Source organism: Juglans regia, chromosome 14 (assembly GCF_001411555.2).
Source record: "Juglans regia cultivar Chandler chromosome 14, Walnut 2.0, whole genome shotgun sequence".
Classification (NCBI taxonomy): domain Eukaryota; kingdom Viridiplantae; phylum Streptophyta; class Magnoliopsida; order Fagales; family Juglandaceae; genus Juglans; species Juglans regia.
In genome coordinates, this window is record NC_049914.1 from 9,464,963 (window position 1) to 9,492,942 (window position 27,980).

A 27,980-nucleotide genomic window follows, 5' to 3' on the forward strand; every position below is an offset into this window, starting at 1 on the left:
AGCTCTCTCTCTCTCATCCCTCATCCTCTCTCTCTCATTGTCTCTCTCTCGCTCATCTCGGTTCTCCGCTCTCTCTCTCATCTCCGTCTCTCTCTCATCTCGAACTGACTCTCTCTCTCATTGGCTCTCTCTCTCATTCTCGGTCTCTCTCTCTCATCTCTGCTTCTCTCTCATTGTCTCTCTCTCAGTCAGATGATAAATTAGACTTGGAGAGATATGTGGTCTAGATGATGCCACATCATATGTGCAAAATGGTTGTTTCTAAACAGTGGCTGCTATCTATATTTATTCTAATATTTATGGTTGTTGGGTAAATTCATGAGACATTAGGTATTTATAGCTTTTTTTTAATCTTTTATTTTTAGATCCTAAAATTCTACGATTCATTCAAAAACTAAGGCACGAAATCCTTGAAGGGCCCTCATGGCATCATCACCAATATGAGCTATTAGACTTGGATGCAAGACGCAACCCTGCCCGAGCGCTAAGACGTATATACTTCCCCTGGATCCCTCTCTCTTTCACGCGCACGCACGCACAAACACGTTGAGGGCATGTCGACACTGAAAGAGATCCTCACCCGGCGGCCTGTGGCCGCGACGATCCGTCTCACGGTCCCCGCCGGAGGGGCTCGCCCAGCACCACCGGTGGGACCTGCTCTGGGACAGTACCGGTTGAACCTGATGGCCTTCTGCAAGGACTTTAATGCCCGCACGCAGAAGTACAAGCCCGACACACCCATGGCCGTTACCATCACCGCTTTCAAGGACAACACCTTCGAGTTCATCGTGAAGTCCCCCTCTGTCACCTGGTACATCAAGAAGGCCGCCGGGGTCGAGTCCGGCAGCAGCCGACCGGGCCACGAGGTCGCTTCCACCATAACTCTCCAGCATGTCTACGAGATTGCCAAGGTGAAACAGTCTGACCCTTATTGCCAGTACATGCCCTTGGAGTCCATTTGCAAGTCCATCATTGGGACCGCCAATACTATGGGGATTAAGGTTGTGAAGGAGTTGGATTAACAATATTCCAAATCCTGTTCTTTTGATTTGGTTGTCAGCCCCTTTACTCGTTCTTTTCAATTTTTCTAAAAGATGGGCTTAAAATTGTGGTGATGGACTTGTGGGGTGTTGTTCTTGTCTTGAATTTGTTCTAGTTTGAATTTTAGTTTGATCATTAGAGTGTTGCATAATTCCTTGGTGATAAGATATGGAAGTAGTTACTTGGAAATGATACTGGTGAAAAAATGAAAACCTTTGCAATATTTTCTTTATTCCTTAACCTTCATTTACTGACACATATTGATTAGTATTTGACAACGTTTACAGATCATATTGATTTTACTTCATTTTTGTTTTCCTTTGGAACAAATTTCTGTATTTCAGATGCATGTTTAGAGATCTTGTTCCATTAAATTTTGTGTTGCTTCTATTGGATAGAGTTGAGGAATTTGGATAGCCTATTCTGTTGAACGAGCTGGAGAAATGTAATCAACCAGGTCTTGAGAATTTAGGATCAACTAGCTTCCCAAAATTTAAGAGGAGTCAAGGGGAGAAGTACTGAGCTGGTGAATGCATCGCATGGTGTTAGGAATTCACTATTTTATTTCTTGCATTATTGGAACTGCATGTTGGATATATGCAGATATCAGATTCAGTAGCAGTGCACGAGTGCGTAGTGAATATTGAACAACCCTGGTCCTGCATTTTCCTGTCTAGTTTACTAGTAGATTTTCAATTTTTAAAGACTTGTGAATGCACTGCAATTTGAGCTTTTGGATTTTTATATGAGCTTGGCAGGCCATTTATGGGAGTGAAAGTAGCAAAATTGGGGGGCATGTCCAAAAGTAACAGACCTGCTGTGCTTATATTAGCATTTTGTGCTCAGGTTTACTTGGAGATAAACCATTTTGCATCATGGTTTTTCTGGATGAGGGATTTATAGCCATTTGTCTTTGGAAGCTTGTTTCCAAAAGTGTCTTAGATCTTGGGTTCAGAATCATGGGTTTCGTTGCTTGATTCAGCATTGAAACTCAACCATCCATCTCCTTGATTTACACCTTTATACATATTATAGTATGTTAGAATGGGCACTTTTTTGTCTATATTTTCTTCCAGATGGATTTCTATTCTTTTGTGGCTAGTTCTTAAATTGCTTGTCAAACAATTGGAAACCTTGGCTTCTAATATTGGACAATTATTTTCTTTTTCTTTTTTGTTCCATTATCTAGCAACCACAAATAGGGCTGGGTGGCGGGGCACCCAGACCCAACTTGCCCGCCCAAACCGCCAGCCTGTTGAGTGTTGAGCAATGGGAGGACAACTATTTGTTTTTTTTTTCAAAGCTAGCGAGCAGGTGGGATACTCACCTGCCTGATAATCACCCGTCAGCCCACTATACATGTATATTCGAGAAAAGAAACCCAATCTACCATTACACATTCACACTGTTGCCAATCTCTTCTCCTTTCTTCTTCCCTTTTATTCTTCTTTTATTCTCTCGTCTCCTTTTCACAGGTCTACCTCATTTTCTTCTCTCTTCTTCTCCTCATGGATCTAGCTTTGTGAAGGGGAAAAATGCCCATAGCTCATAAATTGGGCCCAGCCCACCAAGCTATCACTAGAGACAAAAGGGAGACAAGGAAAGAGATAAAAGGGAACAAGAAAAGAGACAAGAGGGAGACAAGAGGGATATGAGGGCTATAAGTGTCAGAGGGTCAGAGGGAGAAGGCAAAATGTTCATGCAAGGGAGATCTGCCAACTCATGGCAGTCTGCCATGTACAATAAAGAGTCAAGCAAACATATAAAAGGGGATGTCCAGACAACATAAAGGAGAGATAGAGATAATGAATTGACGACCTCTACTTTGGAGACCAACTCAATACTCCCTAGATCAGATCATCTTCTTCTTCAGTAGCCTCTCGAAGAAGAGCTCCAACATTCTCTATACAGTGAGATATAAGGATCCATGAGTGATATATCATAGTGGAGACTTCCCTCTCCAAACCCCCCTGGACGTAAGCCTGTTGCCGAATTACGTAAATCCCCACCCCCACCCCCACCCCTACTCCCGCCCCCGCCCCCGCCCATGTGGGAAAGGGGTGGCCCTGCCCATAGGGGGCGGATAGCACCCCTAGTATAATTGCAAATAATTCATCTTCCTTTATTTTGTTTATAAATGGTATTAGAGAACTCTAAACCAAAAGTGACTAATCAATGGTATTGGAAGATGAATGAACCACGTGGCCCATTTAATATGAAAGTATTGGTAGCCTTGCAATCTTGCCATTTCGGCCAAGGCTAGTTCTGAAGTAAAAACAAGCCCACGCTCAAGGCTAAAGAATAGACTTCATGGTCAGGGCTACTAACTGCCCAGTACAGGTTGTTAGCTGCCCTCTCCGCCCCCTACACCCACTGCACGGGGTGCTCCCCAACCACCTTGCCTTTGATCCAGTTCAGTTATCTTGGCCTAAAATGGCCCAGAAACATATTCAAATATGTTTTTGGATCCAGAATTTAACTACAATAATAAATATATTAAAAAACTGAAAACAAAAAAATATTATATGGATAGAAACTATTAACTAATAACTATATACCAAGTTCCAACTAATATTATTAAGTATTAACTAATAATCATAACTAACTCCGGCACTAAACTATTATAATTATACAAATTAAAAAAACTAATAAACTATTACAATATTACAAACTCATCTAAAAATAGTAAATATTACAAATTGCACTACTAATTATTGTAGCAACATTACAATTAATTATAAATAAACAAAATCATAACATTTCAAATTTGATTAATTTGGGATAACGATGAGTTCACTGAATTGTGTCGAGATCATAAAACTTGCAATATTAATAAGTTAAAAATAAAAGAAATTAGAATTATAAACTATAAAGTTATAAACATGAAACAAAAATTATGGAAAAGTTTTATTGCAAGCGATTTCACGCACCAAATCGCTCACCGATATTAAATGTAAGACATTCTTCTCTCAAATTTTTTTTTTTCAATAAAAAAGTTATGTGAGTGTTGGTACGCAGTTTGGCACCAAACTAGTTGTACCTAGCAAGCCTCATTTAAAAAACATGCATATTGTGCCCATGGCAAATTGACAATGATGGGTCCAAATTTCCAATACAAACAAAGTTATACTGCATCGAAGATAGTCATAGACGTCGTCTCATGTATCACTATAACAATTAAATTTAAAATTAATAACGATTAAATGAAAATAAATAAATTAAAATAAGAAAAATAAAATTCAAGTCCAATGATTACCAGATCCAGGTTGATCACCACCCTCCTCCTCGACGTTGGTCACCTCATAGTCAAGAACATCCGGAACATGAATTGAAGTCCCGTGATCCAAATCTGCATGCAAATCAAAGCCTCCACAATGGTAGGAGCTAATGAACTCCGAAATGAATCCAATATGTGCCCTCTGGTGCTAAAGGCAATGTTTTGAATACCGTACCGGACGTCGTACCGGTCAAGGCACTGGAACGAAATATTTCGGTACTGGTACCGTTTCGAGATAGCGTTTCGGGATAACGTTTCGGGATAGTCGATATTTAAATAAATTATATATAAAAATATATATAAAATTTATATTCCAAAATAATAGTCTATATATAAATAAATTATATATAAATACATATATATAAAAATTATAAATAGTCTAGTCTGAATTAGGGGTTAAAAAATAAGTTTATAGTTTGAAAAAAAAAAAAAACAGGCCGAAATATCGACCGGTACCGGCCGAAATATAGGCTGGTATAGGCCAAAATTTAGTCCAGTATGGCCGGTATCGGCCGGTATTTTAGCCGGTACGGAACAAATATAGTACCTGTACCGGCCGGACGGCCGAAACGAAAAATTTCGGTCGTACCAACTGGTACGGTACGAAATTTAAAACACTGACTAAAGGCCGACTCTGAGACTACGGTGCTAATAGGAATGACCAAAATATTGCGGGCTATCTCTCCAAGGGCGGGATATTTCACGACATTTACATTCTACCAATTTAATATATCAAAGTCTCGTGAAAATGGTTGAAGCTCCGCTGCCAAGTATTTGTCTAACTCTAACTGAGGCTCTGTAGAACTCCAGACAAAGGGGTTCTGCTCCAACCTCTCACCCTAGTCCAATCTACGTCTTTTTCTAACCCCATCTTCTGGAACTGATGAAGGTAGGTGTAGGTGCCGCAATATTACCACCCCACAAGATGATAAACTTATTAAATAATCTACCAAGGGTTTTCCTAACCTTTGCTGCAATATGCTTCGCCCATGTTTGCCCGTACGCAATTCCCAATCCATATATCATGCCATCTACCTTAAATCGAGGGTTAACAACAAGAGCTACATATAATAAAATATTAGCCCTAGTGAAATCTCTCAAATACTTTTCGTATTTCGTCCTTATAATCAATGACATCTTCCGTAGCCTAATGTGACAACCCGCGACCATGTCATATAATTCTTTTTTTTATCCTACATATTTGCTGACATAAATGATGCGATGTGGGGTACAAAGTTCTAGATAGCGTCATGGTGACCTTGTAGAAAAGTCTAAAAAAATCTACAAAAATAGATACAACTTTCTAATCATCATCCATAGGCTTCCTTCATCTCCTATGATCATCAAAATATTTTACATATTGAATGTGTTCATCACCCAATAATGCAAATGCCAACTTATATTCTTGGGTCGCCTCCAATATAAAAAATGTTGAGTTTCATCGTGTAGACATATCAGTACAAAGACCCTTCTTGGATGTTAGTCCCGCAGACCTCGCAACAACCTTGACTTTCTCCAATCTCAAAGAAGAATATCTCACGCATCTCACAGCAGTCCTAACCCGAGCAATCAAGTCATGAAGATCCTTCAAACCATCAGTGACAATACGATTCAGAATATGTGCCGCACATCTCATATGCAAACAGTCACCACTCATAATTGTCTTATTTGCCTATCTAAGATAGATCTTAAGATGTCTCAATGCGACATCGTTAGACGAGACATTATCAACTGTGACTGTAACAACTCATGTCAACCTCCAATCCTTTATTATGGCTCCAAGACTCTCTCAATCGTCTCACCCTTGTGATCGGTGATTTGAGAAAATTTTAATTTTCTTATGCAATGTCCAATCAGAATCAACAAAATGCATAGTCAAAGACATATAATTAAAATTTTGGACCGATGTCTAAGTATTGGTAGTGAGGCAAACAAATTGACCCTTCAACTTATCTTTTTTAGAACAATAATGGTTTTTTACATCCTTTGATACCGTGTGGCGAGAAAGAAGATTAAACTTTGGTTCCAAGTAGCGAGAATATGTTTAGAACCTTTTCTCATCAACAACTTGAAAATGTAGCTCATCCATGATGACTATACGAGTTAGGTGTCTCCTACACTCATCGGAACCATACTTAGTATACCCCCTTTACGTTGCACCCCCACTACTCTCATCCGCCATTTTTTCAAGTCCAATCTCTACTCTGGACCGGCTCTTCTCTTGTAATGATCTTAATATTAGACTTTTTTTGCATTGTTCTTCTAGGTGCACCTTTAACTATGAGGTACTATGTTTCTTAGAGTTGCGCATCCATAAATTTTACCACAGTGATTACACTTTGCTTGGGGGTTATTGTGGTCACACCCTTTAGTTTGGTGAAATGAGACCAAACTTTGAAAGCGGGTTTCTTGCTGGTCTTGGGGGTGGGGGCAAGGTTCCGTAGGCATAGGGGTAGGTGTTGGGCCAAAAGTAGCAATAGGGTAGGGGTAGGGGTAGGGGAGCTCGCACTAGAATCTGTCGAATTTTTCATGAACTCAAGTAAATAATAAATCTAAAATTATACCAAACATGACAACATGCCAAACAATTAATATCTAAGTATTGACATCCAAACATGGCAATAGGCAACATGCCAAACAATTAACACCCAAGTATTAAGTTTTAACATTCAAGTATTAGGTTTTAATATCTAACTCCAAATATTAAGTTTTAACATCCAAGTATTAGCAAATACTATGCAATAAACCCTGTAGTTATAATTTGTTTATCAGAGTTTAAAAATTAGGCAAATACTTTTGAAAAATGTGATATCGAGGAATCAAAGTTCTAGCTAGTTCATTTAACTTGGAGTAATAAAATTTAGTTAGATAGGGGCATTTTCAATCAAAGTTTAGCTGGTGAAACTTTTACTAATTTCTTAAGGAAGATCCAAGTTTTCACATCTGTTTTGGTTTGACAAAAATGGATTGACTAGACTCTTAGAATGATAAGTGGAGAAGTAAAAGTAAATCTTGATTTTGACGCAATGGCCATGAATCCGTATTCTGTAATTTGTGCGTGTGTTTGTCTCTATATCATGTATGTGTGTGTATATATATATATATATATATGTATGTATGATAATTCTGTCTAGAAATAGACTCATTTTTTGATATTATAAGAATATTTTTTTTTTGTTTTATTTTAGAAAAAAATACATTTTCTTTCATCATACAATTTGATATATATACATATATATATATATATATATATATATATTACAAGTCCGACACAACAATTCTAATCACAACAGTAACCACCATAGTATATTTCCATTGGAATCGATGACAATTCACATGTAATAATTAATTCTATCGAACAAAATGTAAACAAATCAAGATCTCAAAAATCTCAGCAAGCATATGAATTCTAGGGTACAATATTCAAACATTAAACAATTAAATCATGAAGATGAACATGAAAACTTCAATCAAAGTTCAATCAATTCACATGCACATTCATCCTCCACAACACACAATTCACAATCTCATCCTCCATTTAAATTTTAATAAAAAAAATGCAAAAGAAAATGGGAAAACCCAATTGAAAAACTTACATTCGACAAGAACCACGATGGGCGACTACAGCAGGCGACAGAGAGTCGAGACTTCATGAAGCAAGCCCAAGGCTCAAGATTAGGAGCAAAGAGATTGGGAGAAAGAAGAAGGAAATCGCAGACAGGAAAAGACGGGGGGATTCCCCTTAGGTTAAAAACCCTACATCAAACGAAGCCATTTTGCACAATACAAAACGACACCGTTTGATGTAGGGTGTTTAAAAATACCTCCATACATAATATGACGTTGTTTTGCACAATGATAAAACAACGTCATTTTGATGTATGAGGGTATTTTTTTTTTAATTTCTAATATATATTTATATATATAATAAAAAGCGGGGGCGGGGCAGGAGTGCACCCCATCCTGTCCTCGTTGTGGGTGCCAGATGCCGGTGAGGCCACCCACCCCCCGCATTTGGCAGACGGGGGCGAGGCCTCACTGCCCACCCCCAAGTTATACGGTGGGTAAGTGTCACACATTACTTTTGAAAAAAGTAAGTAAAAATGAGATTCATGTGAAAAAATTTAATTTTTTAATTGTAGACTATACTATTTTTCAAAAGGAGTGCACGACACTTGCACAACCCATGACTGTATCTAATATATAGCATTGAGTAATGTTACGTACAGTCATGAAGTGCATAAGTGACGCGTAATCCTTTTAAGAAATAATGAGATTCACTATTAAAAAAATTAATTTTTTTTTTATGTAGATTCCGTATTTATTTTTTTTAAAATAATTGTGCGACGCTTATATACTTTACGACTGTAAATATCATTTTTCTTTTACCTTACTTTCAACAAAAAAAAAAGACTGGTCTACACACAAATATTACATAAAAATATTTATATGTGATAAGATTGTAATTCTTTTTATTATAAAATAAATTTAACTTGTCAGTTGAAAAATTTTATTCATCATTCAAATATAACACAATTATTTTTATTTTTTATTCTTTGGCGTAAAGATAATGACTATAATAAGTTATTAATAACTCTTATCAATTAGGCAAAATCCTTGCACAAGATTTGCGTGTTAAGCAAATATTTCTCTTTACAAAATGACTAAAGAATCCCTCATCTCTCACACGTGGAATTCGGACATTGGATACAGCAGTTCGTGAACTACCCGTGGAATTTGACTAATTTTTGTATTTTGCCCCTTTTTTAATTTAGTTTTACGAATTTGCCACCTTTACGGAAGAATTTGCTCAAAATATGGATAATTCGATCGAAATTATATTATTCTACGTTCTCCACCATCGATCGGTCTTATTCCTTCCACTGCCGATCCCCTCATCTCCCATGAGAAGCTGAGCTCGTTTCATCACCCCTTCTCCCATGGCGAATACCGTTATTTCATCCCCATCCTTCATCGGCCCGTCCCTTCCGTCCCTCTCTCGCCATGGCCTCCACACCCTCCCTCACCGAGGTCGGCTCTTCTCTACCACCACCAGAGTCAAGCTCAGTTTTCATGACATCCCTCCCATCGATTCCGTCCACTCTCCGGTTGATTTATCCGCTCTCCTTAACAGGGCTGAAGGCCTACTTTACACCCTCGCGGACGCCGCGGTCGCAGTCGACCCAGCCTCAAGCTCTGCTGAGGCCGCCGCGCAGAAAAATAACGGGTGGTTCGGGTTTATCTCCGATGCCATGGAAGCTGTTCTCAAGGTAAACATATATGAATTATTTGTCGGTAGTTGTGTAATTTTGCAAGAAAAGGTGAGCGAAATTATTAGATTTTTTTCTGTTATAATTTGCAAAGAGACATACGAAGTAAGTTTTGAATGAATTGCTTGTTGACTCCTGTAGGTATTGAAGGATGGACTTAGTGCTGTGCACGTTCCATATGCGTATGGATTTGCAATTATATTGCTTACAGTTATTGTTAAAGTTGCCACATTTCCCTTGACAAAGCAACAGGTGAGTCTTTCACTGTAAATGCATCAGATTCCAGAGTGCCTGTACGGTTATTATTTGCTGGCCTCGGCCGTGTTGGTATTATTAGTTCGTAGCATTCACTACTCTTTGTAGGTTGAATCAACACTAGCTATGCAAAACCTTCAACCAAAGATTAAAGCCATTCAACAAAGATATGCTGGTAATCAGGTGAGACGCTATCTCGGTTATATGTGATCGCACCAATCATTCAGTTTGAGCAAAAATATTTCGTACTTATTAGTTTGTTTTGGCCCCAAAGTAGTAAATATTGTGCTTTCTGATATCTCTATCCCCCTTTTCTGTGTTTAGGAAAGAATACAACTTGAGACATCAAGGCTTTATAAGCAAGCAGGGGTTAATCCTTTGGCAGGTGTTCTTTTCATAAATCTGTTAACGTTCCAATTAATACTCTCAAGTTCAACTTGTTGATTCTTATTCCAATTATATGTTCATTTGGTCGTTGGTCTTCAGGCTGACAAAAGTTCAAAATTCTGATGTTGTCCATGGCAATATATTAATTGTCATGCAAAGATGGCCTTAAAATGCTAATCAGCTTATACACACACATGCATATATTAACATCTTATTGATTTTCCTGCAAAGGTTGTTTCCCCACTTTGGCTACTATACCAGTCTGGATAGGGCTATATCAAGCTCTTTCAAATGTGGCAAATGAGGTAATTAAGAGGTTAATATCTTAGTATTGTTTTGGTGATGTTATTGGACATAAATCTTATACATTCAAAAAAAGTTGGTCATTGCTAATTTTTGTAAAAATTGTATCTGAAGGGACTGTTGACAGAAGGTTTTTTTTGGATTCCCTCTTTGGGTGGCCCAACTTCAATTGCTGCTCGACAAAGTGGATCTGGCGTTTCTTGGCTTTTTCCATTTGTGGTAATTACACTTTACTTTCACATGTCTCGTGGAGCTAAGAATTGTATTGCAGTGTCTTTAATTATATTGCTAACATTCAATCTTTCATAGCAATTCTTAAGTTAAACTCCATTTTTATGGATGTTTTTATCTTAATAACTGATCATGGAAGTGTTAGCTTGAGCTCTCGATTTTTGGCTCATATCTGAAACATGTAGTGAAGCAGAGATTTTTGGTCAGTAGTCAGGCATCAGGATGCTTTTGGTATTGTGGCTTGTTTCCCACACTGTCCTGTCTTCCCTGTCATCCTTAATCTCGTCTATTGTGTGCCTTGACCAAGACTTATCAGCCAAAAGAAGAGAGATAGGTCATTTCTGAAGTTTGGAAGGTTAGGCTTGCATTGGCAGTTTGACGTTTCTTCCTGTTTTGTCAGCTTCCATCTTTAGTTAGGTAGATGCATGTCATGGGTGGTAAGCATGTCCTAGGATATGAATGAGCTGTGTTCCACAAATATCTTTGAGGATCTACAACATTAGGTCCACAATTTACAAAGCGGGTTAGGGATACTGCCCTCATTTATCAGTTGTATTTTCTACTTGTATGGCACTCGATGCCCAAGTTTTTTTGCATGTTTATGCATTTGATGTAGCTTTTACAATCCATAATTCTTCGTGCAGGATGGCCATCCACCTTTGGGCTGGAATGATACTGCAGCATACCTTGTTTTGCCTGTCCTCCTTGTTGTTTCTCAGTATGTTTCGATGGAGCTCATGAAGCCTCCCCAGGTAAAGCATTGGCCTCTTCCCTGAATCTTTTCATTTCTCTGTTCTCAATTTTTCCTTCTAAGTATCATGAAGCCTTAATTGTATTTTTTTGGCAGACTGATGATCCATCTCAAAAGAACACTCTTCTTGTTCTCAAGTTTCTTCCACTCATGATTGGTTACTTCTCCTTGTCTGTCCCATCAGGATTATCCATTTATTGGTTGGTTTCTCATTAGCACTTTCACTTCCTTGTATCAGTCCCACCAGGATTATCTGCCTCCATATGCTTTTGTTGATAACTGCTTTGTTAAATAGGTAATCAAGAGGTTTTATTCATAAAACTTATAAAAAAAAAGTTTTATTCATAAAAGTAGGCAAAGCCCAAGTATACAGGGAGTATACATGAAAAGTACCTAACTAGGGTTTACCACCGAAAGTAGAAAATCATGGACATTAAGTCCATTAACAACAATGGCCCTCGCTCATAAGAACATAGTTTTAAAAAAGAAACTTTAAGCTCATTCATTGTTCTCTCACGGTCCTCGAAGCTTCCATCATTTCTCTCCCTCCAAAGACACCAACACATACATATAGGAACCATTTTCCAGATTGTTGCCACTTGTGAATTACCTCGAAGGCCTCTCTAGCTTGCAAGGAAATCGACAAGTCTAAGAGGCATGACCCATGATAATCCAATTCCCACAAAAAAAAAAAAACACCATCCCACATGGTCTTGGCCACCTCGCAATGTAGAAGTAGATGATCTATCGATTCTCCATTCTTCTTAAATATGCAATACCCGTCCAGCACCATTACCCAACACTTCCTTAAGTTATCTGTGGTAAGAATCTTGTCCAAGGATGCTATCCAAACAAAAAAATCTGCTTTTGAATGAGCTTTTGACTGCCATATACTCTTCCATGGGAATGTGGTCATTTTTGAGCTCGTTAAAACATGGTAAAACGATCTGACGGTGAATCTATCTTTCTTGGAGGGGCTCCAGTTCATCTTATCTATGGTACCCTCGGTCATGCTTACGGAATACAATGCCGCATAGAACTCTGCAATAGCCTCCAACTCCCAATCTTGGGTTGCCTAATGAAACCTACATTCCATTTAGGGGAGCCACTAGAAAATACCACGAGGCCAGCTATCGTTGCATTCTTCGCTCGTGCAAGCTAAAAAATGGCGGGAATGTGTCTTTGAGGCTTTGTTCATCACACCATTTGTTGTACCAAAATCTGACACGAGTACCGTCCCATCACAATATGTTCATGTCTCCGGAAGATCTCTCACCCTTTTCTAATGTATTTCCACAAGCCCACCCCATATGGGCTACGTACCTCATTTGAGCACCATCCTCCCTAGGGCTGTAATCAGGCCGAGGCGAGCCAATCTTTGGCTTGCCAAGCTCGGCTTGACTCAAAATACTCAAGCTTGAGCCCGAGCCCGAGCTCAAGCTCGAGATTTTTATTTATTCTTTGTTTGAGTTCGATTCGGTAAACTAAATTTCCAACTCGAGCTCGGCTTGAATTGTTTTTTTTTTTTTTGAATAAGATTTAATAAATAATACATTAGATTATTAAAAAATAAAAAATCTAATATTGAATTTTTACAACTAACAAGTAGAACCTCTATTGAATTATTAGATTTTAAAAATTTATAAATAATTAATATCTAACTAGTTGATATTTATCCATAATAACAATATATTATATGCTCACAGAAATTATTAATACATACACATAATATGATAACATATATCTATTTCATATATGGTTTCCATGTACTAGTATATGAAATTATTAAATCTTATCGACTAATTATTTTACAAATTATAAAATATAACTATAAAATATATTCAATATATAGAGACGCAAGTAATTAATTAGGTTACATATTATATATTTAATTGTAAAAGTGCTATACTTATATTATTAGCTAATACATATATATATGTATATATATATAGGTGCATGTATATATTTATCAATATATGAATGAACATTAATCAAGTCGAGCTAACGAGTCGACTCGGGCATAAACTAGCAGGCCTTAGCGAGCCTTAGCCGAGTCGAGTTTTGTCGAGTATATGTCATTTACTAATCGAGCGGGTATCTGTTTTCACTTTCACAAGTCGAGTTCAATTCAAGTTTAACCGAGCGAATACCAAGTGGGCTATCGAACAGATTGGTTCATTTACAACCCTAATCCTCCCTAAACTGTGAATCTATAACGGACTTCCATAGGGCACCCCTTTCGTGTTGGTGCTGCCACAACTATTTACCCAGCAGAACTTGGTTGAATTTCATCAAATTATGAATCCCCAATCCACCCCTAGAAATTGGAAGACAGACAATTGACCAGTTTACCATATGAAATTTGAACTCTTCCCCCAACCTACTCTACAAGAAGTCTCGGTATAACTTTTCAATACAATTGGCAACCTTTGTGGGGAGCGGGAACAAAGACAGAAAATAGGTGGGTAGGTTAGAAAGAGTACTTTTAATCAAAGCGAGCCTACCACCTCTAGACAAATACAACCTCTTCCAAGAAACCAATCTGCATTCCACCTTCTCAACCATTTTTTGTATAAATATCACTCTTTTGACACATGCAGAGTAGTTCATATGTCCGACAAGAATATGAAATAGTATAAAACTTTGAGTTAGCCCTATGACCCTTTTATGATTTTGTTGCACCTTCTGATTCTGCCCCATAATTTTGTGATTTGATCTACTATGCTGAGAATTCTCACAACGATAACAAATATGTTTGCTCAGTCCAATAGGGTGTCTCTGAAAGTCTGAATCTTCTTTTTAGCATTAGTTATTTCATTTTAATTCAAATAAATAATTAATGCCAGAAAGAAGATTCCGACACTTAGATTAGCAAACTATCCAATTGATTATAAGAACACATGCACCCTATTGGACTAATAAAATAATAAAATATATTTATTATCATTGTGATTATTTTGGGTGTAGCTGAATGGTCAAAGGGTGGGCTTGGAATGCAAGTTAGACTGGGTTCAATTCTGAGTTCATTTTTTATTGCCTGGTACATGGTATGTTGCTCGGCAGATTCTTTGTGATTGCTCTCGTAACAACTAACATGTCATGAACTGAAATCATTAGATATTTTGTGATAAAGTTAAATCATAGGGTGTTTGACCGATATATTTCCTTTTCTCCTTTTTTAAGCTTTATGCATGGACGTTATAAACTATGTATTCTGAACAAACTTGTTCGTTTGTTAATTCATAAAATTTATTGTGTGATTGTTAGGTTCACAAACAATGTTCTCAGCACTGCTCAACAAGTATGGCTACGCAAATTAGGTGGTGCAAAGCCTGTTGTAGCTGAGAATGCTGGTGGAATCATTACAGCGGGACGTGCAAAACGATCAGCTTCTCAGCCAGTACAGCCTGGCGAGAGGTCAGTTTTACATTACGTAATGCATACTAGTATCCTCAGCTTTTTCAAAGTTTTCTTACTGGAAAAATGGCAACCAACAGGTTTAGGCAGTTAAAAGAAGGAGAAAATAAGAAAAAGTTGAGCAAGGCCCTGCCAACAGAAGATGTTCAGAATCTGGCTTCGACATCTGATTCTGAGGATGATCCAGATGAAGAGACTAAGGATAAGGTAAAACTCAACTTTTAGTTTCTTACTATCCATTCAGTTGGAGTATTGTTGCTGTTTTCCTCCCGAAGCATTTTATTATGCAACAATATCATGTTTTCTTTTTGTGAGTAACTGTTAATGCAAATAAAGAAGCAAAGATGAAAGAGCTCCGTATTCTGTTGTTATGATACTCATGCACGAGCAGATAACCCTTCATCTTGATTGCACTTTTGATATCGTATGATGACTGCTACTTTTTTAAAATTATATTTTTATCCTTTAAAACAAAAAGAGCGCACTAGTTGAATGTTTAGGCTCATCAGTAAAATTTATTGGACCAACAAATAGAAGATGCAGAATTCATATGGCAGCATGATCATGAGCTGATAGTGTTGACATCCTGGTGGCAGTTGGTGGTTCCACTACCTCTAGTTTTTCATTGCAGCTATTGTTGTGAAGTTGACATTGATTGGTCTTTGGCTTAACACCAAACAATAAAGAAAACAAGCTGTGTTGTTTTTGTGTCTGGTGCCTGCATGCACGTCTATGGATTATCTAAATGGTATTTGATAAAAGGAAGACCACAGATGAGGAGGAAGTTCTCCTGTCTCACCATCCTACAACCCCAGGGTATACATATTGCAAAGAGACGATGAAGTGAAAATCAGGCCGGGTGCCTTTATTTCAAGATCAAAGTTGATCCATATGCGAACATAGTCCTAAACAAATAAGGGCACGTATACTAAAAAACACTATGCACTTTATATTTGGAATGGAGAATCAATCAATCTTGACAGCTTCTAACTCAATTATGATCTGATGTTGGGGTGCATAGTTTTTTCTTGTAAACAGCATTCTTACCTGGTTTTCTTTTTCTTAACACATGATTTTAGAACTAACTTAGAGATTTTGACAGGGTGAGGAGGCTCTTGAAGAAGCATATGCTCCTAGTAGCGGTAAAGATGTACCAAATTATCCACGCCCAAGGCGGAGCAAGCGATCAAAGCGGAAGCGTGCTGCATAGAGAGACAATGTACCATATTTTGTAGTTTTATGTTGAGTCCTGTATATCTCAGCAAATTGTATCTTGGTTAATATATAGTGGCCATTTTTTCTTATGTCGGCTCATTCATCTTAAGTCGATCTCCACGTTCCTTGTTATTTTAAGCAAGTTCTAGCCACCACGATTGTTATGCGTGTTTTGAGTAATTAATTACCTTTAGAAAATGGGGAGGCCCTAAAATTCTTACCATAAAATGAAGCGACACAGCATTTCAAGCTCTGTATCAGAGCAATTGAAGATCGTGTGAAGCAACATGAGTTTATGTTGATGGAGTTCATGTCGTAGAACATAAATAGCAAAACTTACAAATTAGTGGTGAAAATAACCTTCATGGTGATTCTATGGAGATTGATTTTTCTGCATTTGGCCTCGAGATATTCATACGACATGTCGGTTTCTCTCTCTCTCTCTCTCTCTCTCTCTCTCTCTCTCTAACGAGGGTCTCTCTTAACTCATATTGGCCTTAGAGCTGGTCAATACCCTTTTGAGATGTGTAGAAATATACCCAAACCGGGGGGGTAAATAAATTTTATGCCTTGGTTTCTTTCCTTTTGAGCCTTCATAGGCTGGATTTTAAATCATATGTTTGAAGATTTTACTGGGGATTCAGCTTATGGCGATTCTATGATAAACATAACATTACCAATTGCTCTGTATAAAGGCTTCTATAATACACACCCCCAACTAATTTCCATTTTTATACAAGCGTAACACTCCTAAAGACACAGCTTCTCAAGCTACATGGATATATCTGACCTTTTTTTAATCCTCGAAATGTGCTGTAAAACTAAAACTTCTAACTTCTACTAGCTTTTGCAGCACGTACAAGTTCATCCATCTATTTATGTCTAAACGGCGGGCGGTGATTCCCCACAGGGTTGGGGCTTGACGGAGTCTTATGAATCTTCTTTCCTTTAAGCTGTTTTTGGTTATTGGACTGATCAAAGAGTGCAGGATATTTGCATTAACTTATTATCCATGTAAATGAGAAGAATAATTAAACTTGAAAATAGAGTGCTCCTTATTCTTACCCGACTAGATGAGGCATCCCCATTGTGCGACCTTGAGCTTGGTTGCCCTTGTGTGAGCCTCAAATGAACTGTGTTCAGCATTCATAAAAACAGAAAGGCAAGGTACATTAGTGCCTGTAACAACAAATGGTCTGCTGGCTTGTTTTCCTCTGTATTTCAGTGTTATCATATAAAGTAAAGAGCTTAATCTATCAGTAAAAGAGATGGATGCATACTGAGCAGGGGAAAATGGGGTCCTGGCTTACCTGATTCGACAGGTTGGACACTCATGGTGAAGCAAGGGTATTGAGAAGCTGCAAGCAAGAGCCATGCCAAGATAAAATGGATTGGAGTGAGTCTTCTCATTTTTGCGCATGAGTTTGGTGCATGCTGCCTGTGGAAGCTTTTATTATTGTGTTTGAAGAAGCATGAAGAAATCATAACAAGACTTGAAAAAACAAAATTGTGGGAATGTTTGTTAAAAAGTGCTTGGGAATCCTATGCCATTACAAGCTGATCTGATAAGATCAGGAATGGAACTAGCTTTTCCTCATTGTGGATTGACTACTCGCAGGTATCATTGCATCCATGATAGATTTCTTAAGTACTTGTTTTCATTTTATTTTGAGTGGCTTCAGCCATGCTGTCGGTATGGTATGTAGGGACCCGCCAATTTATTTTTAAATGATTGAGCTCCCTGATATTGTCATATGTTTTGATTTGTTCTTAATGTAGGGGATTTAAACTCGTTCTTAATTTGTCCATTTATGCATAGACATAAGTTAAATTTCCATGAGGAAATATCAATGAATAAATTCATTAAATGTTCATAGATTTTATGTTGAAGGACCTGAACTTTTTCTTTTATAGTAGTATTAAGCATACACAAGTGCATCCAGTGATGAGGTTCTTATTTCTAACCATGTGAAGGAAAAGCCTTCCAACTGCTGTGACTCGAGTCTCAGGGTTTTGTTCCTATGAGGTTCTTATGGCTTGTATTCATGGCTCTCTCTTTCTTGTACTTTCCCTGATCTTGGACTCAGCCCGAGTTGCACATCCTAAACCCATGAACTCATTCTTCACTCTATGTTTTATGAAAGGAGGATTTGATCTATTTTGTTAAGTTATCCCGAGTTAAACTCACCCTGTTCCCCGAGTCCATGATGCTTTAGTTTCCTTTGGTCGTTGCAGTTTGGAAGGCTTCAAATGAAAAGGAAAGATTCTATAGCAAAATGATTGGCAATGTTTATTGTACGATTGGCAAAATGTTTGAAGTAGGCTGATCCCATCATTGATTGGTTTGAAATGAGTTGAGATGAGATGAGTTGAGTTTGGTACAACAACCAAACATAGCCTTAATAAGCTAAATTTTGATTATAAAATCAAATTGTAAAGAGCTGTGCTGCGCATCAGCCTGAAGCTGCAACACACCATAAGTTAATTTTTTTTTTTTTTCACTCAATACATTAGTGTGCGACGGCTGATGTATACAGTAGGCTGATATTTATATTTTCTCAATTGTAAATAATACTTGCTTGTTTCTTCCTCTTCCTTCTTCTTCTTTTATTTTTCCTTTTTTTGGTTGGTGCTAGTAACTCGTTTGGCTTAGATTGATTCCACCAACATTAATCACCGATCCACTAATGAGTTTAATATAAATTTTAACCCGAAAATTTTGGCTTTGGCAAGGATGAGACATTTAATAAGAAGACTCTACCACAAAGAAATCCCAAAAAGAGAGAGAGAGAGAAAATGAATGCTTGTTTGATAATCATTAAGATGGGAAGTCACCCAAGTCATGATTAGGATCGTGCAATCCATGCTTGATGTAGATATGTCAATGCCGAGATGGGGGCATAGGCCAATACGCCGGGTAATGATGAAAAGAAAGAGGACTTGAAATTTTACTCTCAAATGTAAGCTTGTTTAGAACTTGCACGAATTAAGCGTTGGATAATGACATGGCCCATGGGTAGTAAATATCAAAGCCTACATGAAAAGAAGCCAATAAGCTTTTACCCAACAGATCCAAGAATTTTGCTTATTGTGGTCCAAAAACATCATTCAAATGGACCCCCAAGCTCTTGAGCCTTGACAACCCAAAATTAGCTAAGATCCCATCAAAACCCCATGGAAAAGATGAAATGAAAGAAGTAACAGGAGGGATCTTGGGTTATGCCTAAAGAAACTAATAATAATATGGTTTTGTTAACTCTGTTTTTTATATATTCAAAGGTCTTTTACAAGCTGCCTATATATACTGCTATACATTTATAGAAGAGAGAGGAAAGCAACATTCTGCAGAGGATTCGGTGCAACGTTCATAAATCTTGTTTAGGAAACATTGTGCCGTTGGTGAGTTATTTGGTTGGTGCTCTGCTTGGTCTTGGTTAGGAAACATGGTACTGCCGTTGGAGCCTACTGGCTACTGGTTGACCAGATTTTATTTTATTTTATTTTCAATATCCCCCGCAAACTGAGCCGATCTATGAGGTTGAGTTTGTTATGTAATTGTGCAAGAGCAAATTGAGATAACGGGTTGGTGAAAATGTCAGCTAACTGCATGGATGAAAAAACCATGTTGGGTTCGAAGAAGTCCAAGAGCCACACGTTCTCTGACATCGTGATAATCTATCTTAATATGTTTACTATGAGCATGGAACATTGGATTGCAAGTCAAATGAAGAGCATTGAGATTGTCAAAAAACAGTGTTGGAGTCTTTTGAAGTGGCACGTTGAGATCATGGAGAAGAGGGGCAAGCCACGTTAATTCAACACTAGTCTGTGCGAAAGCACGATATTATGCTTTAGTATTGGAACGCGATACAATATTTTATTTTTTTGCACACCTAGAAATGCAATTGGTATCAAGGAAAGTGCAAAAATCAGTGGTGGAGTATCGAGTCTCGGTGCATCCAGCCTAATTAGCATCAAAGAAAACAGTCATATCTAGTGATGAGTTGGAATGAAGTTCAATGCCGAAGTTGGTTGTTCCTTAAATATAGCGGAGAATGCGCTTGACCATCTGATAATGAGCCTCTGTTGGATTGTGCATGAAGTGTGAGACAAAGTTCACACTAAGGGCTTGTTTGGTTGTTAGATAACACTTAGCTCTGCTGAGTTCGGTTCAGATTTAGATCTCTTCTAACATTCAAACACTCAACTCTCAAATTACTAAACTCATCTCAACTCAAAATCTCTTTATACATGAGACGCACAACATTTTTCAACTTTTCATAAATACATTTAAACTCATCTTAGGTGGGCCTCACAGAACTCACTTCATCATATCAACTCACTACTATTTATAGAGAATTCAAATCAATTCAACATCCAAATACAACCTAAAGGTTAAGTCGGGCCTAATAAGCTTGAGATACTAGAGAGCGCCAACAATACTTCAATAGTGTGAGAGATTTGAGTATGAGGTGGCATTGGTAGAATCTTTTAATTTCTTAGTCATAGGAGTTGGCATAGGTTGAGAATTTGTCATCTGGGCAGGATCATCTAGGCATATTTTGTCTGAGACAACATTAAGGGCCGGTTTGGTTATACAAAACCAAATTATCTCATCTCATCTCATATAATCATTACAACTTTTTTAAACTTCAACACAAAATATAAATAAATAATTCAACTTTTTCAAATCCTAAAACAAGACATCCGTGATCATTTCATCTGAACTACGTAACCAAATGAACTTTAGTAGTAAGAGTCATTTGAATGCCAGGAAAATAATGTAAGGGCCATAAACCTTTCATGTCAAATTCATGATGAAGAGTAGTAACAAAATCATTTAGCAACATGGGGTTAGAGCCAATGAAAATAATATCATCCACATATAATAATAAAAAAATAAATCCATAAGATAAATGACAAGTAAATAAAGAGGGTTAAGAAAGACTACACAAGAATCCAAATTCTAAAAGAAAAGTACTAAATCGATCAAACCATGCTCGAGGAGCCTGCTTGAGGCCATAAAGTGCTCGATTGAGTTTGCACACATGATCTGGAAGCTCTTGATTAATAAATCCAGGAGGTTGGTCCATAAAAACAGACTCAATCAAGAAACCATGTAAGAAAGCATTTTTGACATCTAACTGACAAATATCCCAATTTCTAACTAAAGCCACAGTAAGAACAATGCGGATTGTACCAGATTTAATGATAGGAGAAAAAGTTTCAGAGTAGTCAATGCCATCAACCTGATGGTAGCCTTTAGCCACTAATCGTGCTTTAAAACTGTCCAAAGAGCCATTGGCTTTAAGCTTGGTTTTAAAGACCCCATTTACTACCAATGATATGCATCTTAGGGGTATGGGGAACAAGGGTCCAAGTATTTTTTTTTTTTGTGGAGAGCTTCTAATTCTTCATGCATGGCATGAGTCCAGTCTTCATGTTTTAATGTGGAACGAATACTTCTAGGCTCTTGGGGAATAGGTATAACATCATGAACTTAGGCGTACTTTGGATTAGGTTTGTGAATACCGACTTTGGAAAGGGTGAGCATGTGATGATGGGGATTTAGATGATGAAGTTGACCAGTAGAAGGTGAAGAGTGGTGCATTGGTTCATTGATGAGGGTAGGACGATCAAAGGGTGAGGAGTCCATGGGTTCAATAGATGACAAGGGTTCAATGGATGACATGCGTTCAAGTGGTGCAATGGGTTTAGGATATGTGTTATTGGGTGAGATCGTCGCAGGAGCATGGGAAGGAGAAGTGGGAGAATAAATGGTAACACTTGGTGCTTGGAATGCAAGTGTATGGGTTCAATAGATGACAAGGGTTCAATGGATGACATGCATTCAAGTGGTGCAATGGGTTTAGGATATGTGTTATTGGGTGAGATCGTCGTGGGAGCATGGGAAGGAGAAGTGGGAGAATAAATGGTAACACTTGGTGCTTGGAATGCAGGTGTAAATGTGTCTATGATGGCCACGGGTAAAGTAGGATTTAATGGTGAGGGATTGTCAGTGGGGATAAAGTGTGGATTGTGATTCATACGAATGTCACTAGATGTAGGTGTCACTACGTTAGAATGAGGAGAACTTTGAGAAAATTTGAGGTCCAAAAAAATGGAAATAGTATGCGGTTGTGTATGAGGGCAATGAAGGTTAGCAGGGTGTTTGAAAGGAAAAGACTCCTCGTTAAAAACAACATGTCGAGAGATATACATGTGTCTAGTGGGATGGTAAAAACATTTATAACCTTTGTGCTTATCGTTATATCCCATGAAGACACATGGAAGCGATTTAGGGTCAAATTTATTTGTAGTGTTGTTCCATAGGTAGGGAAAACACTTGGAACCAAATACACGCAAGGAGGAGTAATTCGGGTGATGCCCATAACTTTTCTTTTTTTTTTAAAGGAGATTCATTTCCAAAACTCACGAAAGGAAGACGGTTTATTAAATAGACCGACGTGGAGAAGGCCGCAACCCAAAAACATCTAGGCATATTGCTATGATATAACACAACAAGGCCTAACTCCCGAATAGTGCGATGTCATCATTCAGTGATGCCATTTTGTTTCGGGGTGTTCGGACAAAAAATATAATGAACAATACCATTGTCTTGTAGAAAACTAGTGAATGCATTGCTTGTGAATTCTCCACTACCATCAGATTGAAAAATTTTAATGTGTTTGGAAAATTGATGATCAAGAAAGTTAATAAAAATACAAAATGTAGGAAAGAAATCAGATTTATTTTTCAAAGGAATGAACCACATGTAACAACTAAAATCGTAAACTAAAACTGCATAATAAGAAAATTTATCGATAGAATTAACGAGGCAGGGCTCCAAAGATCACATGAAATTTTTCCAAAAGTCCAAAATCCTTGGAATGAGAATCGAGATGAAAGAAACGGTAAGCGACTTGTTTTGCTAAGTTGACAACTATCACAAATAGTAGAGGACTTGGTAGTGCCAATGACTTTTATTAAGCCAATATATTGAAGAGTTTGGATGGTCGCAACTTGAGAATGTCCCAACCATTGATGCCAAAGATTCTAATCTACTGCCTGAAAGTGCATAGAAAAATGAGCTTCCGGAGAGGTGCCAGAGGTATAAAGATTACCCCGCTTGTGGCCTCTCAATAGGATTTTGTTGGTGCTCCTGTCCTTTAGAGTGAATTCGCGATAAAACAAAACTCACAGTCAATAGGATAATTAGTGGTTAATTGCCCAATAGAAAATAAGTTTTTTTCAATTTTAGGAACTAATAAAAAATTATCTAATTTAATAGAGTCGGGAAAATTACCAACATGGATGCCACCAATATGAGTAATTGGAAGCATGGTGTCAATATTCCCTATCATGACATGATCATGACCATGATAGGGACGTAAGTTTTGCAAAATACTTGAGTGGGTTGTGATATGTGCCGAAGCCCCTGTATTTACCATCCATTCTTCATCAGCGCCATTAGACAAAGTCAATGCGGCTAGAGCTTGAGGGATGTTAGTGTCTTGATATGCTTTGTCAAAACCGTGCCAACATCGAAGAGCTTCATTTCCCTTTTTTCCACAAATTTGACAAGTTGAGATACGAGCACCACTTGAGTTTTGAGGAGGAGCACTAGAACCATTGGGGGGTTTTGTTTGTTGAGGATGAAAGCCCTTGCCTTGAGAGTTAAAATGGTGTGTCTGAGTACGAGAGTTGGGGTCTTGTGGTCTAGTGTTTCGTTTGGAATGGTGAGTCTTACGCATATAGCATAATTGTTGCTGCAACTGGAATTGATGCTCTTGTGAGGCTTAGGCATATGCTTCCTTGAGAGCTTGCCAGACTTGTGTCGTGGAGTCTAGCCCAATGACTAGACCCAAAGCTTCCTCTATCAAAGTACCGATGATCCATTCTATGAGTAGTCTATCTGATTGTCTCCAATCGATATAATACTCTGGATTGATTGGAGTTGTCCATCATTAGTTCCTTCAGGACATGAGAGAAATTGAGCAGGAATTGAAAAAGTCCCTATGAGTAAGTAGGTTGAGCAGGTCTTGGCTCTCAGCCAAGCCTAGAATTTGTTCTCGGCGTAAAGGGTAATTGTCTTCTTTGAGAAGCAATGCGACAAAATTTTCCACATTAATAGTTGGGAAGGTCTTAGGAGAACAAGAAAAACATGAGGATAAAAAAAGACGTAAGACTCTGATGCCATAAAAAAATTAATAATAATATGGTTTTGTTGACTCTGTTTTTTATATATTCAAGCTGCCTATATATATACTGGCTATACATTTATAGAAGAGAAAAAAGAAAACAACATTCTGCAGAGAATTCGGTGCAACATTCATAAATATTGTTTAGTAAACATTGTGCCGTAGGTGAGCTGTTTGGTTGGTGCTATGCTTATTTTGGAAAGTTGGTTCCGTTGAGAATCTTGGTTAGGAAACATGGTACTGCAGTTGGAGCCTCGTTGACCAGATTTTATTTTATTTTCAATAATGCCAACCACAAGAGGGTTGCCAAATGGAGCGAGCACCAAGTTTATCTAATATGCTGATGTACACATCCTTCAGTTCGTTCAATTTCCATTCTGGCTTCCAACAAGAAGAGAAATCAAAAGAAAAGCACCGGCTTCAAGTTTTTCGCTAATTTACTACGTGCACGTGCATGTTCCTTCCTCCTCAGAGTTCCAGTACTTCAATCTGGCCTGGGGAATGGTGTCTTAAAACCCACAGCAAAATCAATAAAAAAATGCTTAGTAAGATATATCCTCTTCCAAGTTGTAAACCAGCAGTCAAAGATGGATCGACACAAGATAATCATATTTGGGACATGACTAACTAATTAGATTAGTATATAATTAAAAAAAGATAGAAAATATCCATTTGAAAAAAATATATATTCTTTTCGAGTTTTGTTTCTTTACTTTTACAACGTATACAGACAACAGGGACCTCGGAGACAGTGCTGCTTAGTGCTTATCCTCTCTTGCCAACGTTTTTGTCGTGACTGTCCGCCTCGAAAACAACGCTGCTTTTCCCTCACGCATGCACCGCGTCTTCAAACTCCACCTGTTTGGACCATTTTCACTAATTTAAAGTAAACAGGCTTAGCACTAAACATCCCGGTAAGGCAATGAAAAACCGGGCCGCGCGTAAGGCAACTGCCCACAAAAAGACAGCACTACGTACACTGCATGCGAAGAACACAAAACCTTTTGCAGAATTAAAGTGTTTAATATATACCGATTATAAGAAAGAGTTTAGGATATGTTTATTTTGAGAGATGAGATTAAAATTAAAATTTTAAATAAAATATTATTAAAATATATATTTTAATATTATTTTTATTTTAAAATTTAAAAATTTTAAAAATTAAATTATTTATTTAATATTTTATTAAAAATTAAAAATATTATAATAATTAAATAAAATAAAATGAGATATTTTCTCAGTCTTTCCGGACTCATTAAGAACACAGTTCAAATCGCACTCAATTAAGCTCCTTCCTCATCTTGCCTATAAAACTCCAAGCAAACCCTATGCTATTCTCTCGCGTCAAGAAAATGGCTTCTCTCTCTCTGCGTTTTACCCTCTTTTCCACTGCCGCATTTTTAATCTTGTGCATCTTCACCGAAGCTACACCTCACCACCCAGAGTTTATTTTAACCCTGGTCAACAACTGCCCTTTCACGGTCTGGCCTGCAATCCAGCCCAACTCCGGCCATGCCGTCCTCGAGCGCGGCGGCTTCGCGCTCAACACCCTGACCCACCACTCCTTCCCCGCCCCGGCCCAGCATTGGTCTGGCCGGATCTGGGCCCGCACTGGCTGCAGCTACAACCACGGCCACTTCTCGTGCGCCACCGGCGACTGCGGCGGTCGGCTCGAGTGCAACGGCCTAGGTGGATCCTCCCCGGCCACGCTAGCTCAGTTCAGCCTCCACCACGGCCACAATGACCTTTCCTCCTACGCCGTCAGCCTCGTCGACGGCTTTAACGTCCCCATGACGGTGACCCCTCACGAGGGCAAGGGCCTGTGCCCCGTGGTCGGTTGTCGCGCCAGCCTTCTCGCCACGTGTCCCGACAGGTTGCAGGTCCGTTCGCCACCGGGTCACGGTCCGGTCGTGGCATGTAAGAGTGGGTGCGAGGCGTTTGGGACGGACGAGCTTTGCTGTAGGAACCACTACAACAGCCCGCAGACGTGTCGGGCATCGAGCTTCTCTGAGTTCTTTAAGCACGCATGTCCAGCCACGTTCACGTACGCACATGATAGCCCATCTCTCATGCACGAGTGCTCTTCGCCACGTGAGCTTAAGATCATCTTCTGCCACTAGACACCTAGATTATGCTGCCATCGCGTTGTCTTGCTTAGAAAAATAAGTTTAGTTTGGTTTCTTATTCTGCGTCTTTGACACTCTGCTGTGTCTTATGTTGTCTGCGGCGTCCATGGCCGCTAAGCTTTTAAGATTGGAATGGAAATATTGTACTCTTTCGGGTCTGTTTGATATTTGTTAAAATGTAGATCTACGTATTTTCCGTTCTCTTTTTTCATTTTTTGCTTATAACGTGAGGCAGTGAATGGATATGGGCATGCTCCATTACGAAGAAAGTGAGTTCATTCATATCCCCACGAGAATGAGGATGCATGATTGCCTACCAAAGTATGCATTAGGCGGTACAGCTATACAGCGAATTTACTTTACAATTTAAACGGAAATCTATTTTTGTGATTAAAATATTTTTTAAATTATTAAATAATTTTAATCATCCCTTAATAATTTGTAATTAATCCCGAATTTTTATTTTTAAATTTTCTCTCGGTAGTTCCAAGATTTGGTGAAACATTGGTTGCGTCCAAGTTCGAACGCAAGTATGTTACGTACTTTCCATGAAGAACTCATTAGATAAAAGACTGTTTGTCCGGTCACCATCGCGAAAGAGATTGGGGAGTGCAGGAACGAATCTCTGAAGAATATCTCGTGGGAGCAGGAAACATTTTTGACAGTGTTTTACTGTACGACTTTAAAAAAAGCAAAAAAATCACTAGCATCTTCAAAATCACGACATTGGTTTTCCCTTCAAACTCAATCTTCAAAAAGTAAAAAATAGATTTGAATAATAATATCTTCAACTCAATCTTCAAAATGCGAAAAATAGATTTGAATAATAATATCTTCAACTCAATCTTCAAAAAGTAAAAAAGAGATTTGAATAATAATATCTCTTGAAGCATTGACAATGACAAGTTGAGTTAAAATTATTTTATTATACTAATTAAATAAAACTCTGAATTATATTTATAAGTGTATTTATAAAATATATTTTTTTAAATATTATTAAAATATATAATATAATATTTTTATTTTTATTTTAAGATATCTAATCTAATATAAATTAACATCTCTAAAAATTTTTACTATAGTCAGAATCTTAAATTCTAATCAAAATTTGAATTAGGTCTTACTAATGCTCTTGCATAACTAGATTCTTAGCAAATAGAAAGGGGAGCCTTTGGTAAACATACAAGATTCGCCTCACTCTCTTCAATAAGAGTATTGGCATTAGACTCATGAGTCTAATTTTTAAAATTTGATAATTTTAATTTTAAAATCTTAGCATTAGATTTATTATATGTTCAAATGTCAAGTTTTTAGTTACAGTATATTTTCCTTTATCTTCAAATTTAAAGATATGTTCATCATCGCTAATCACATTATTTTATTAGAAAAATTATTTCATTTCGCCCGTGATGTCGTTACTTTTTCCCTTTCTTTCCCTCTGCTTTCTTCCTCTTACTCCGAAATTATCTTCCTCTCCCTTTCACTGCCTTTCTTCCTTTCCCCTCG

General features: G+C 37.9%; 4 protein-coding genes across 4 annotated transcripts; 3 read left to right on the forward strand and 1 right to left on the reverse strand.

Annotated features, from left to right (window-relative positions):
• Positions 1-365: 365 nt before the first annotated feature.
• LOC108992931 (54S ribosomal protein L19, mitochondrial) lies at positions 366-1,273 on the forward strand. Its single transcript, XM_018967653.2, has one exon. The coding sequence runs from the start codon at positions 555-557 to the stop codon at positions 1,020-1,022; it is 468 nt and encodes a 155-aa protein (XP_018823198.1). The 5' UTR covers positions 366-554; the 3' UTR covers positions 1,023-1,273.
• A 7,882-nt stretch (positions 1,274-9,155) lies between these two features.
• On the forward strand, positions 9,156-16,299 carry LOC108992998 (inner membrane protein PPF-1, chloroplastic-like). Its single transcript, XM_018967752.2, has 11 exons — positions 9,156-9,588; positions 9,730-9,840; positions 9,952-10,026; positions 10,168-10,228; positions 10,462-10,535; positions 10,648-10,752; positions 11,409-11,516; positions 11,612-11,715; positions 14,783-14,932; positions 15,013-15,139; positions 16,035-16,299. Exons 1-11 carry the CDS (start codon positions 9,259-9,261, stop codon positions 16,140-16,142), a joined length of 1,353 nt encoding a protein of 450 aa, XP_018823297.1. The 5' UTR covers positions 9,156-9,258; the 3' UTR covers positions 16,143-16,299.
• A 558-nt stretch (positions 16,300-16,857) lies between these two features.
• Positions 16,858-17,586, reverse strand: LOC108992960. The gene is made up of 3 exons (XM_018967685.2): positions 17,458-17,586; positions 17,213-17,280; positions 16,858-17,118 (listed from the first exon to the last, which is right to left on the reverse strand). The coding sequence occupies exons 1-3, from the start codon at positions 17,555-17,557 to the stop codon at positions 17,020-17,022; spliced, it is 267 nt and encodes an 88-aa protein (XP_018823230.1). The 5' UTR covers positions 17,558-17,586; the 3' UTR covers positions 16,858-17,019.
• An 8,018-nt stretch (positions 17,587-25,604) lies between these two features.
• LOC108993002 (osmotin-like protein) lies at positions 25,605-26,685 on the forward strand. The gene has a single exon (XM_018967757.2). The coding sequence runs from the start codon at positions 25,677-25,679 to the stop codon at positions 26,466-26,468; it is 792 nt and encodes a 263-aa protein (XP_018823302.1). The 5' UTR covers positions 25,605-25,676; the 3' UTR covers positions 26,469-26,685.
• The last annotated feature ends 1,295 nt before the right edge of the window (positions 26,686-27,980 follow it).